Here is a 12,887-nt window from a genome sequence, read left to right as displayed (position 1 = left end):
GGCGCTCGGGGAGTCGAGGTGGAAACGCACACCGAGGAAACCGCCCTGGGGGGCGTCGCTCGCACCCGCGCGCGGAGCGTCAATTCCCACCCGCGCGCGCGGGAGCCCTCCACTCAAAGCGCGCGCTACTGGGCGGAGACAGGCCGAAGCAGCCGATTTCCGATTCCCCGCCACAGCTCCGCCGGACGGAGCCGCGGGCCGCGCTCGGAGGTGAGAGGCTGGGGGAAGGGCGCCCAAAGGTCGGGGTCCCGGCGGCGCTCGGCGCTCGCTAGGAAAGCGTGAGTGGCAGCTGCTCTGCCAGGTCTCCGAGGAGGAGGCGGGACTTCCGCCGAGAGCGTGATAGGGCGTATCGGGGACAGCGACCGCGTGGAGGCGTCAGACGGGCGGCTCCGGAGAGAGAGGGTGGGGTCTGCGGACCAGGGGCTTGCGGGACTGGAAATCCCGCCGGGGGCCTAAAGGTAGAGGGTTGAGCAGTGGGCGGAGCGAGCCGGTGGGCAAGTCCCGGGGAGGAACCCTAGGGCCTGCGGCGGTGGGGCCGGGGGCGGGGCTGAGCCCCGCGAAGCTTGGGTGTGTCAGGCCCCGGGGAGGCCACGGCCGCGGGGCGACCCCGCTTCTAGTTTCACTGGCACTTGCTTTACCCAGGTTCCCACGTTGGGGCTGTGGTGACCGCCCCGGGAGCGTTCGGGAAGATGCCGTACCTCGGCTCCGAGGACGTGGTGAAGGAGCTGAAGAGAGCTCTGAGTAACCCTCACATTCAGGCCGACAGGCTGCGCTACCGGAATGTGATCCAGCGAGTGATTAGGTATCAGCCGACGCCCTCGCTCCCCCGCCCCGGGTCCCACGGGCCCGCAGCCCGGCGAACAGAAGGCCGAACCAGGCAGTGCTGGGATTTGGGTTTCCTGCTTCTCTGGAGTGCCATCTCGGTCTTCTCCCCGGAGGCTTATTTTTACCTCGTTTTTTCAGCTGGCTGGTTTTGTCCATATCTTTGAACTACTGACTCCCAGACCTGTATCATACCTAGTTCAGACCATTCTTATCTTCAGACCCACACGCTCCGCCTGGGTGGCATTTTCCCCAGGATGCTTCTTCAAAGACATGCGAAATAGCACTTACGTCCTTTCCCCTCCCCAAACCTGCTCTTCCACGTATCTGTGTGTTGAAGAATGTCGTTTACCCCGTTGACCAAGCCAGGGAACCAATCTTGATGACGCTTGATCTTCACTTCTCAAGTCAGATGAATCCAGAGTTCTAAATAGCCATCCTTTAAAAAAAAATGGCATTGCTCTTCTGGTTTCATTCCCAAGTGAAATGCAATCGCAAGAGGGTACTAGCAGGTTCCCTTGCCTCCTCATCTCAGGCAGAATGATTTTTCCAACATACGAATTTGAACATACACGTCTTGCCTGCAGCTGGGGATCACAAACTTTAGTATGAACAAAAGTCCGTTGGGGTGCTTTTAAAAATGTACATTTTTTCCCTCCAATACAGTCATTGTGATTTCAGTAGGGTGGAATGGAACCCAGGAATCTCCATTTTTAACAAATATCCCATCTGATTCCTGTAGGAGACCATAGATGGGGAAATGGTCTACAGAATAAAGTCCAAACTCCTTTTTTTTTTTTTGAGATCATAGCACCCAAGGAACACTGGGCTCACTCTACTGTACACTCCAAAGAATGTACCATTCTTGCTCCTGTCTTTCTGCCACGGGGCGTGTGTCATTACCTATCTGCACACCTGCCTGGTGAGCCCTGCTCCTTCAGCTGTTGCTTCCTCTGTGGAAACGTTTTGTGATTTCCTGGCAGTAGTAGGCCTCTGTCTGTTATACTGCGGTTCGTTAGTGGTGTTATGGCCTGGCTCCTCAGTAGTCTTTGAGTTGTTAAAGATATGAGACCGTACCTTCTTCAAGATTATGTCCCCAGAGCATCTCCCTGATGTGTAAAAGCTGGATTTCACTGGAATGTACCAGGAGTTGAGTAAGTGCTGGGTGAATGAAGAGAATACTTATTGCAGGCCCCTGGTGTAACGTAATAGACAAGGGGGACCCGGTTGCTTTCCTCTCCGAGATCACAATCTAGTTGGATAACCAGGACAGGTATAAAACACTGCCCATGGTGAGTTGGGGATTATGAGTTTGGCTTCTTCCTGCTATGTGTGTTGGTTTCAGGCACATGACTCAAGGTGTGGACATGTCTGGTGTTTTCATGGAAATGGTAAAGGCCAGTGCCACGGTCGATATAGTTCAGAAGAAGCTGGTTTATCACTACATGTGCACATACGCCCCGCTGAAGCCAGATCTGGCCCTGCTGGCCATCAACACGCTGTGCAAGGACTGTTCGGACCCCAACCCGATGGTACGAGGGCTGGCCCTGCGGAGCATGTGTAGCCTCAGGTGAGCACTCTCTGCCCTGCCTGTTTCTCAGGGGCTGATGAGTTCAGGAGGTCAAAGGGCAGGTTTTCAATGATCATGAATTTGAGCTCCTTCATCCTGGGAAAAACAGTGTTGTAAGCTGACAACACAGGTCTTCGGCTGTTGCTTTGGCTTACACCACATAGGTTCATTAGAGGGAGTTTTCCATCCTCACTCTAGGTGAAATAGTCCTTAATTCAGGTTAAAGATTTCTAAACAATTACGTGTGCGTGTGTGTATTTTTGCTGCCCGTGTAGCAGTATTCCAAATGAAAGGTCAACTAGGCCTTTTAAGTTTGGCGGCAGCTTTCTCTAATTCATGATCTGACCAGTGTACATTCAGACATCCACCGAGTCCTCTGTTCAGTTATTAGGGGCTGACTGTCAAAACTAGGATTCCAGGATCTGGCTGATACCCGGGTGTGTTACCTAGGATGCCTGGTGTGCAGGAGTACATCCAACAGCCTGTTCTCCACGGTCTGCGGGATAAGGCTTCGTACGTCAGGCGGGTGGCGGTCCTTGGTTGTGCCAAGATGCATAATCTTCACGGGGACTCTGAAGTGGGTAAGTGTCAGTGTAACCCATCCTAATCAATATGTATTTGTGCCTGCACTATAGGTATGACACTGTGAAAGATTATGGAGCCCTGTTTCTGTGCATGTCCCTTTAAGTAGGAGGCAAGGCTTGATATTTTCTGAGATTAGAGGAGCCCTTTCTTTGGGGCCCAGGTGAGATCCTTTGCCTTAGCTACTTAGAGTGGAGTGGAGATGGCAAGTTTTTTGCCTTGACTTTGTATTGCCTTTGTGATTTTTGGAGCAGAGAAGCTCAGCTTTGTCCACCTGGAGCTCCTGCTGCGGCTCTATTCCTGTGGCTCTGAACCTTTTTCTTTACCTGAGGTCTGCGTTCTCTTTTATAGATGGTGCCCTGGTGAATGAACTCTACAGTTTGCTGCGTGACCAGGACCCAATTGTGGTGGTAAACTGCCTGAGGTCTCTAGAGGAAATTCTGAAACAGGAAGGAGGTGTTGTCATCAATAAGCCCATCGCCCACCATCTCCTAAATCGGTTTGGATGCCTCGCCTCGGTGCTCTTTTTATTATGAAGAGATCTGCATCTTAGGGAGTCTCATCAGTGGGTTGAGTTAAGGAGAGGTTGTGAACACCTTTAGGGTAGTAGAGGAAGTTGTTCACGACTATGAACTTCCTGATATTGCACAGAGAGAATTTCTGTCACTCGCCTTAGGTCCTTTTGGTGATCTGGCAGAAACATCTGTGGGGACAGGTCCTGCCCTCCTCTGCAGTCTTTACACCCCCAAACTAAGCCATGTGCACGGTGTTAAAATGTAGGAGATCCAGATCTAGGGCGAGTGATCACGATCACATCTTTGGCCTTAGATGAGTGTGTATTTGTACTGTAAACTCACAGAATTTAAAGTATTTTGTGTAAACCTGAAAGAGAACATAGAAAGAATAGTTTGATTATGACACAGCCTATTTTTAAGAAGTTTCCCTTTGTTATGAAAACAGGTGACAGTAGCATGGAGATGGTCCTAATTTTGTTGCTAAAATAGCGCTTGTGTTTTCTTTTTTGGATAGAATGCCCAAACTGGACCAGTGGGGTCAGGCCGAAGTACTGAGCTTCCTGCTGCGCTACCAACCCCGCAGCGAGGAGGAACTGTTCGACATTCTTAATCTCTTGGACAGCTTTCTCAAGAGCAGTAGCCCGAGTGTGGCGATGGGGGCCACCAAACTCTTCCTGGTCCTGGCAAAGCAGTTCCCCCACGTACAAACGGATGTGCTCGTGCGAGTCAAGGGCCCGTTGCTGGCGGCCTGTTCGTCAGAGAGCCGCGAGCTCTGTTTCGTTGCCCTCTGTCACGTGCGCCAGATCTTGCACAGTTTGCCGGGTCACTTTAGTGGCCACTACAAGAAGTTTTTCTGCTCCTACTCGGAGCCGCACTACATCAAGCTGCGGAAGGTGGAGGTACTGTGTGAGCTGGTGAACGACGAGAACGTGCAGCAGGTGCTGGAGGAGCTTCGAGGGTACTGCACCGACGTGTCCGCCGACTTCGCGCAGGCCGCCATCTCCGCCATAGGTGGGGGTCCGCTGCCTCTCCTTTCTGGGAGCCGCCGCCACCCAGCTAGGACTCTGTGGAACCAGAGGGAACGAGAGGGGAGGAGTCTTACCTCAGAGACAGTGCCTTGCACCAAAGAATTGGGGCAATGATGACGAACGAGGGGAGGAAGGTTTTTTGTCAACCCTGGTGTTGCCGTATCTTTCAGGATAGAGAATGCAGGAAACTCAGATTATAATACTTAGAATTTGTATTGCCTTTTCTTGTCTGCTATCCAAATTGCTTTCCTGGTCATCATCTTACCACTGTCTTGTGAGGCGGTCAGGAAAAGTGGACAAGTGTAATTAACCTTATTTTAAAGGTGAAGAAACGCAGACATCTAAAGGTCATTGCATGGCTACAAGGTCTTAAGGCTCCTGAACTGAGGCCAGACTGCAGCTTCCCGGACTCAAGGTCCTGTGTGAAGTCACCCTCGTTTATGGAGCAGTTCTGTGGGCTCCGTATAGTGCTGAGTATGGACCGACACTGAATACCTCCTAACCTTACAGACCTTTCCATTCTACTCTGGAATCTAAAAGCTAGAGTAACCCACACAATGACAGCAGCTGGGGAGCTTAGTGTTGGATGAGCTTAGTGTTGGATGTTGGTTTCCCGGGGAGGAGGAGGCGGAGGCGGCGGTGGCGGCGGAGGAGGCGGCGGCAGCCTCCTGTGTGGAACAAGGTGTGGCTGTCTTTATGGACAGGGCAGAGGGACCAGGTGGAGAGTGGAAATCCTGCAGCCAGGAGGCAGCAGTCGAGGCTTCCCAGCAGTAACGTTTTGTGCAGGTGTGTCGTAGCGTACACCGCTGCCTCTCACCAGCCTGCCAGACAAAGTTCTTTGTTACTGAGAGTTCTCAGCCTTGGTCTATGGGAAAGTCTTCCAGGGATGTTGGGTTTTCAACTGAAAAACAGACAAACGTACATTTTTACCAAATTTTCTTTATAGCAAACTTAGATTCACATTTCATCAAGCAAGGGGTGATGTCTTTAGGCACCTCTGGTTGTCTTTGTCTCTATTTACTTATTTTTAGAGAGAGGGGAGGGGAGAGGAGAGAGAAAGAAACATTAATGCGTGGTTGCCTCTCACGCACCCCCTACTGGAGACCTGGCTTGCAACCCAGGCATGTGCCCTAGACCAGGAATCAAACCTGTGACCAGCGCTCAGTCCACTGAGTCCGCTGAGCCACACCAGCCAGGGCTGGTTGTTTTTGTCTGTGGCTGGTGGGAAATTACTAATGAGGTGCCAGCATGTGACTGAGCAGTTTTCCCTGCTTCTCCCTCCTTGTCCCCAGGGAGCATTGCCAGGACCTACACGGACCAGTGTGTGCAGATCCTAACGGAGCTGCTGGGGCTTCGACAGGAGCACCTCACCACAGGTACTGGCTTTCTAGGGCTTTTTGTCACTTGCCTGGCCTAGAGTAGGAGCTCAAAAAATACTTTCTGTTGAATAACATAGTTGTTTAAACTTTTTTTGCATCCTCACCTGTTGCCCTCATGGAAGTGTGGTCTCTAGGGATCTAACAGGCCAGAGTCTTAAGGTGGCCGTGGGGCGACAGGCTGCACTGTAGATGATGAAGGGTGCCCGGGATGGCCTGGCCTCTTACTTCCCCACCTTGACTTCTCGTTTTGTGATGGCCTCATAATGAAAGCAGTGGCTCTGGGGCTGGGGCAGGGGAGGCAAGTCAGGTGCCGAGGAGACACAGATTTAAAGGGGCACTCACTCTTGGTTTGCATGAGCGCTAACCCTGTGTGTCTTTCTAAATTGCCCACCCTCGGCCCCTGGCTTGGCTCACTGTAATCCCAGCCCCGGCAGCTCCATTTATACGGTCTTCGGGGTGTCATTCAGCAACATCCCCCTACATTTGCCTACAGCTTCACCTTCTTGCCAAGGGCTTTCACATCTATTGCTCATTTTTCCCCATGTCACTCTGATAAGAGTGACATTCATTTAAAAATCATGGCCTACGTTAGACATTTCTCAGAAAGTCATTGACCACCCTCCAACGCCCATTTGAAAAAACTCACCTAAGATCCGGTCTGAACAGAGGACTTGTCATAAGGCTTCTCCCTGCATGGTGGCTCTAACCCTGTGCTCTTGTGTCCCGAGCTGCGCTGTAGTGGTGGTGCAGACGTTCCGAGACCTGGTGTGGCTGTGTCCTCAGTGCACAGACGCTGTGTGTCAGGCCCTGCCCGGCTGTGAGGACATCATTCAGGACAGCGAGGTAGTGATTCTCCTTGGCTTCGAGGCCGAGGGACCCTGCCCTCTGCCATGCATCTGTGTGTTCTTTCTATCCAGTGTCTGAAGTGGAGATTCTTAGAATTGATGGCCACCTCAGAGTCTCTTTTGGGTGCAGATGGGATATAAAGTATAAAAACATTAGGATCTATCTATGGTTTTCATTACAGATATTTTGGTATCATTGTTCTCTTGAATAGCTTTGAGTCAAATTTAGATCTTGGAGCTCTCAGCTACAATAAAAGTCAAAATCATTTGTGGAATTTTTACAAATATCCAGGCTTCACCTCAGTTCCACTGACTTAAATATGTGGGAATGAAGGACCTACACACACACACACACGCACGCACATTTTTTAAGATTTTATTTACTTACTATTTAGAGAGGGGAAGGGAGAAACGAAGGAGAGAACATTGTGTGGTTGCTTCTTGCGCGTCCCCTACTGGGACGCAACCCAGGCATGTATCCTGACTGGGAATTGAACTGGTGCCCCTTTGGTTCATAGGCCGGCGCTCAACCACTGAGCCACGCCAGCCAGGGCAGACACATATATTTTTAAGAAGCCTTACAGATGACTCTGATTGGCAGTCCAGGTTGACCACCATGATTACTTTGTAAGCATGAAGTCAGTTAGAGAAACCTTTCAGTAGTTCTCACTGGAACATTGAACCTCAGGTTGGGGGAGAGGGCCCAGAGCTGAAGAAGCTTCGTTGCCACGTCAGCACAGACCATGAGAGTCTTGAGTCTCATTTGGCGAAGTAGAATTTCATTTCTATTTGACGTAGAAAGTGCAGGAGGTGAGATCAACATGGTACAAGATTTTTAAAAATAAAAAATTGCACTCTTTTGCTGGCACTAGGGAGAAAGCAAAACCTGTAACTGTCCTGTCTCCTGTGTTTTAGACAACGAAAGGTCGAGTGCTTGTTCTTACCCCTTCATTCCCCAGGGGAGGCAGGCACTCATTTGGCTACTGGGTGTCCACGGAGAAAGGATTCCCAACGCACCTTATGTGCTGGAAGACTTTGCAGAGAACGTGAAGTCAGAGACGTTTCCGGCTGTGAAGATGGAGCTGCTCACGGCCCTGCTGCGCCTGTTCCTCTCGCGCCCCGCCGAGTGCCAGGACGCGCTGGGGCGTCTGTTGTGTTACTGCATAGGTGGGTTCTCCTGACGGGATGACTGCCGGCCACGACCCTTAGTGATAATTCCCACGGCCTGCCTTGTTCCGTGAATCACGTCTGGGATCGAAGATGAAAATGTTAATCCTCCCTGGGGTTCCCTCTGTCCTTCACTGTCCCCTCCTATTCTGGTTGGCACAGGGGTGGGAGAAGACTGTCTTTGGTTTTCATTAACTCAGTCCGTTGTCTTGCCCCAGAGGAAGAAAAGGATATGGCAGTGCGGGACCGAGGTCTCTTCTATTATCGCCTCCTCTTAGCTGGCGTCGATGAAGTTAAGTGGATCCTGTGTAGCCCTAAGTCTGACCCTTCTCTTGGACTTTTGGAGGATCAGGCAGAAAGACCTGTGAATAGCTGGGCCTCAGACTTTAACACACTGGTGCCAGTATATGGCAAAGCCCGCTGGGCCACCATCTCAAAATGCCAGGGGGCAGAGCGTCGTGGCCCAGAGCTGCCCAACACTGCAGCCTTTGCCGCATCAGGTAACATAGTCCTTACTTTATATCTTGTCACACAAAAAATGTTATCTTTTGCAGTGACTGCTAGGAAGCAGAATGCCCTAGCTAAATCTCAGACTGCTGCCTGAGCTTGTAAGCAAGAAAGAAGTTTGTCATAGGCCATCTGAGCCATTTATGCACAGATAAAGGTCACATTGTGTACTTTGGGAAATCTAAATAAAAAATGTAGTTTCTGCAAATTAAGAACGTCTCTGACACCAGCGTCCTGACTCTTGCAGGAACCCTGATTCCTGAAGAGAACAAGGAGAAGGTACAAGAACTGCCCGACTCTGGAGCCCTCATGCTAGTCCCCAGTCACCACCTCGCTGCTGAGACTTTTGAGAAAGCTTGGCTTAGCCTCGAAGTCGCCCATCGGCAGGTGCTCCCTTGGCAGGGAGCGGTCCGTCCTGACACGCTCCAGATGGCCCTGCGAGTCGTGAACATCCAGACCGTCGCAGTGAGTAGGGCGGGGGCCCAGCCCTGGAAAGCCTACCTCAGTGCTCAGGATGACGCCGGCTGTCTGTTCCTAACGGAGCTGCTGTGGGAGCCCGAGAGCCTGGCAGTGCAGGTCTCCGTGAAGCAGAGCGAGGCGAGGACTGAGGCCCTGGGCAGCTTCGCCTCTGTGTTAGCAACTGTGCTGGGAACCATTGGGGACATAAAATCCTAGCCGCATTGTGCCGCCTGTCCGGAGTAAGTTGAACAGCTGGCGGAGTTTCTTAGTCTTTCTGCTTGGAGCTGCTTGTGAGTCCAGATAATGTCAAACGCAAAGGAGATTGGGAGATCAGGGAATCGGGATTCTTATGTTTTTGTCCAAAAACCATTGACTCATCCCTCTCAGACCTACTGGTAAATGACTGTATCTTTCCAGGTGATGTTGTAAAGGTCAGTGGTGGTGAGGGGGTGGGAATGGGGTCGGGGTTGGGTGTGCATTCTTTTGTGGTCGGTTCAGGGAGTTTCACTGATTAAAGGCACTCGATGTGTGTGGATGCCGATGGAGTCATCATTTGTGGGCGCTGTGTTTTCTCCCCCAGACCAGTGCAGAAACCCCTGAATGTCCCCATGCGTCTGAGGCCAGAGTTCCCAGTCTTCCGTGTCATGGCTCACCAGTCCCTCTGACACCCTCTGTTCTGGCAAAAGAAAACCACTTTTTACAAGTGGTTTTGCAAAAAGCAAAAGAGCCCCAGTCCCCGAATCCGCTGGCCTGTCTCTCACCTCTGTGCCTTGACACCTGCTTTTATTTCTGGCCTAGAACATTTCCTCCCTTCAGATCTTTATTTAAGTAACACCTAGTCTTATCTTCCAGTGTTCTCAGTCGTGAGCTCTTTCAGGAAGCCTTCTGTGACCCTCACTGCCTTCACTGAGGGTCCCCTGCAAACTGTGGGAGCAGTTAGTACATACGTCTAGCGGCACTGTTGTTACTGTCTTCTTGTCACTGTTTTTTGAGTGGTACAGTTTGGAAGCTGTCAGTGTGTTTGTTCTCCAGTGAGGAGCCAGCACCCAGGGCCCCCTTCCCACCTGCCTCCTCCCATCTCTCCACAGGCCCACCCCAGCCCCTTCTGTGTCTTTCTAGGCTGCGGCAGAAGGGTCAAGTGGGGTCTCCAGGGAGGTAAGGGGGGGTGTCGGGGTCTAGGTGGCAGCTGTGGGAGTGGCAGCCTCAGGGCAGTGGGGACAGGGTGTGGGAGGCAGCCTGTGGAGGACACAGGCTGTCGAGGTGCAGGTAACCCACATCCCAGACTTCCTCGACTCCCACAGCACCTAAGGAAGTCGGGTGGCGTGAGGGCTAGGCACCAGGGGCCGCTGGGAGGTGGGGCATGTGGGAGGTTTGGCGCGAGGAGAATGGAGAAAGGTAGGAGGGACCAAAGCCCTACCCTGGGCACTGTCATCAGTAGTTGGGGGTAGGTGGAGGAGGCAGGGGTTCCACAGCAGGTCAGGAGGACTGGGGAAGGGGCAGGTTCCCCTTGGCCTTCCCGGTCACTTCAGCAAGCCAACCAACAGCCTGACAGTCCACACGCAGGGTCACTCAATGGTGCCAGGCTGCGGGCAGGGTGCACACAAAGTGAGCCAGGAAGGGCTTCTCAAACACATTCTTCTTGTGGGAATCACTGTCCGTGTTGCCTGGGAAGACCTTGCTGTCCCCAGCTCCCTGTACGGGGTCCCATTCATGCCCTCATCGCTGTGGGCCACCTTGGAGGCTGCCGCATACCGGATGTGGCCAGGGTCTCAGGCCTCCTGCATGAAGATGCTGGTCACTCGCTGCTGGGAGCCGAAGTCGATCTGAGCCACCCAGATGCAGAGTTTCTCCCAGCAGCCCAGGCGTTGAGCTTGCTCTGCTTGTCGAACCTCACAAAGAAAGGCCACCGGCTGGAGGAACGCAGGCCCGAGGTCCTGTAGGTGTGGAAGCTGTCCTGTGCCTGTTGGGGATGGCACTGTCCTTCTGGCCCAGGGGCTCGGCACCCCCATTCAACTCACAGCCCGGGAGCTCCAAGTGCAGGGTGTAGCCTCCGTGGCAGACAATTGGCACCAGCCTTACGTACTGCACCTCTAAAGGGAAGTTAAAGACGTTAGCCTTCAGGCATTGTCCAAATTACCCATAAATACCTTGTCTCCTGAGTCCCCTTCTTCCTGGATGGACTGGGACGTTTCCCCACTGAGGCTGTAAGCCACCTGGAAACTCTTCACTGCTCGGCACTGCCTGCGCAGCTAGTGCCCTGTGTCACCACATCTGTCACCCGCATATTGCACGTCAGTTTCATGTGGATCCGGGGATCTTACTGTAGTTGCTGGCTTTGACAATTCCTGTGCGGTGTAGGTGGGCCAGCTCCGGGGTTCGGCGCTGCACACCCACAAAGCCCAAGTGCAGACAAGGCGGAGATCTGCCAGTTGACGGTGGCATTGGTCTCCATGGCCACTGGTGTGGCGCAGATGGCCTCTTAGCGGGTGCCTGTGTAACCTTGAGGACACTTGCAGGTACACTGGGTGAAGAGTTCCAGCTGTGTGAGTCATTGATCACCTGGTGGGGACTCATTGTCGTGGCAGGGGTTTGGGAAAGGACCTTTCTCAGTCTCGTTGCAAAGGAGGCCCGTGAAGCCTTCAGGGCAGAGGCAGTAGAAGGGGAGGCTGTCCTGGCCCAACAAGCAGGTCCCATCGCTCCCACCATTCAGGCACTCAGTGGAGTCACAGAAGTCACCAGAGGCGGGGTGGTGGAGGGGGCAGCATGCAGGAGCACGTGGGGTGGGGGATGCAGCTGTGCAGACCACGGGGTGCTCACTCCTGCCCCTGCCCCGTGACCTCTGCCTGGCTGCTAGTCAGGCACCTTTACTTCCTTCATTCAGAGTTTGTCTCCCCGCCCTTCCCAGGGGTTTCTGGCATGGAGGGGAGTTGCACTAGCCCAGAATGGTTCCAGAAGCCTGTATCTGCCTTTTTAACCTCGGTGGGCACAGGGGAGTTAAAACTCACATTTATAGCACGAGGGATGGTGTGCAGGGAACAAGCTGACAGCGAGGGGTTCTGTGGTCTCCCGCTCTGGTTGTGGTTATGCCCGGAGAGGTCTCCCCCCCTGCATCTCCTCACGTGCCTTCCTGCGGCAGCTCCAGTGCCTTTCGGTGCTGGGGTCTCAGCACAGCTTCCGTCGACCCAGAAGGATCTCTGGTCTTGCAGCTTTCTCTCACCGTTAATTCTATTTATATCACTGTTAATTGTATTTATACTTGACCACACTTTATATATTGAGGCAATTTAAGGCAGATTTATTTTTTTTTAAGATTTATTTTTTTTTAGAGAGAGGGAAAGGGAGGGAGAAAGAGGGAGAGAAACAGCAATGTGTGGTTGCCTCTCACAGGCCCCCTGCTGGGGACCTGGTCAGCAACCCAGGCATGTGCCCTGACTGGGAGTTGAAGCGGTGACCCTTTGGTTCGCAGCTCACACTCAATCCACTGAGCTACAGCAGCCAGGGTGCAAGAACAGATTTAATAAAATGATGGTAAGGTAGAAATAACTAGAGAATCTAGAACAGGGGAAACCAAATACTAGCTAGGACCAGCTGGGCTGGAGACGGGAAACACACCTGTGGTGATCATCCACGGAGTTGATACAGTTGAGCTGTAAATTCAGCTCTGTAAGTGGTTGGGCCATCAGAGTGGAGACAAATAGTTACACAGTTGTCATCAGAGAGGAAGGGACACTCCAATTCTGACTTCTGAAATAAGTTGACAGGTGGTTTCATATACTCAGAACCCGGTACTGAGTGACATGTATAAAGTTCCCATGGGAAGTTAGTGATGGGTTTCACATGACCGCTGGACCCCATATCCTCCAAATAGCTTTTCCCCCATTTCTCCTCCCAGCTAGGCTCTTAATCGGCGTAGATAACAGGCAGTATCGAATTTAGGGTCAGGGCGTGGGTTTTACAAGCTGTTTGTTCCCACTGTACAATTTCTAAGGACAGTGGTGATCTTTGTTTCCTTT

General features: G+C 52.3%; 1 protein-coding gene and 1 pseudogene across 5 annotated transcripts; one reads left to right on the top strand and one right to left on the bottom strand.

The window, feature by feature from the left end:
• The first annotated feature begins 6 nt into the window (after positions 1-6).
• Positions 7-9,409, top strand: AP4B1 (adaptor related protein complex 4 subunit beta 1). Of its 5 annotated transcripts, none has more exons than XM_037038708.1 (11): positions 7-210; positions 643-802; positions 2,168-2,392; positions 2,843-2,973; positions 3,326-3,473; positions 4,004-4,500; positions 5,810-5,893; positions 6,636-6,739; positions 7,701-7,908; positions 8,127-8,408; positions 8,663-9,409. In XM_037038708.1, the coding sequence occupies exons 2-11, from the start codon at positions 690-692 to the stop codon at positions 9,088-9,090; spliced, it is 2,220 nt and encodes a 739-aa protein (XP_036894603.1). In that variant the 5' UTR covers positions 7-210; positions 643-689; the 3' UTR covers positions 9,091-9,409. The 5 variants fall into 5 exon arrangements, with proteins under 5 accessions (XP_036894603.1, XP_036894604.1, XP_036894602.1 ...); XM_037038709.1 differs by lacking the exon at positions 7-210 and adding an exon at positions 344-402; XM_037038707.1 differs by lacking the exon at positions 7-210 and adding an exon at positions 358-458.
• A 941-nt stretch (positions 9,410-10,350) lies between these two features.
• LOC118981924 (lactadherin-like) lies at positions 10,351-12,499 on the bottom strand (annotated as a pseudogene).
• Between the last annotated feature and the right edge of the window lie 388 nt (positions 12,500-12,887).

Source organism: Sturnira hondurensis, unplaced genomic scaffold (assembly GCF_014824575.4).
Source record: "Sturnira hondurensis isolate 20B ecotype Veracruz unplaced genomic scaffold, ASM1482457v3 Scaffold0024822, whole genome shotgun sequence".
In the NCBI taxonomy this organism is placed as follows: domain Eukaryota; kingdom Metazoa; phylum Chordata; class Mammalia; order Chiroptera; family Phyllostomidae; genus Sturnira; species Sturnira hondurensis.
Note: the sequence above shows the minus strand (reverse complement) of the source record. Positions and strands in the feature narration are given on the sequence as shown.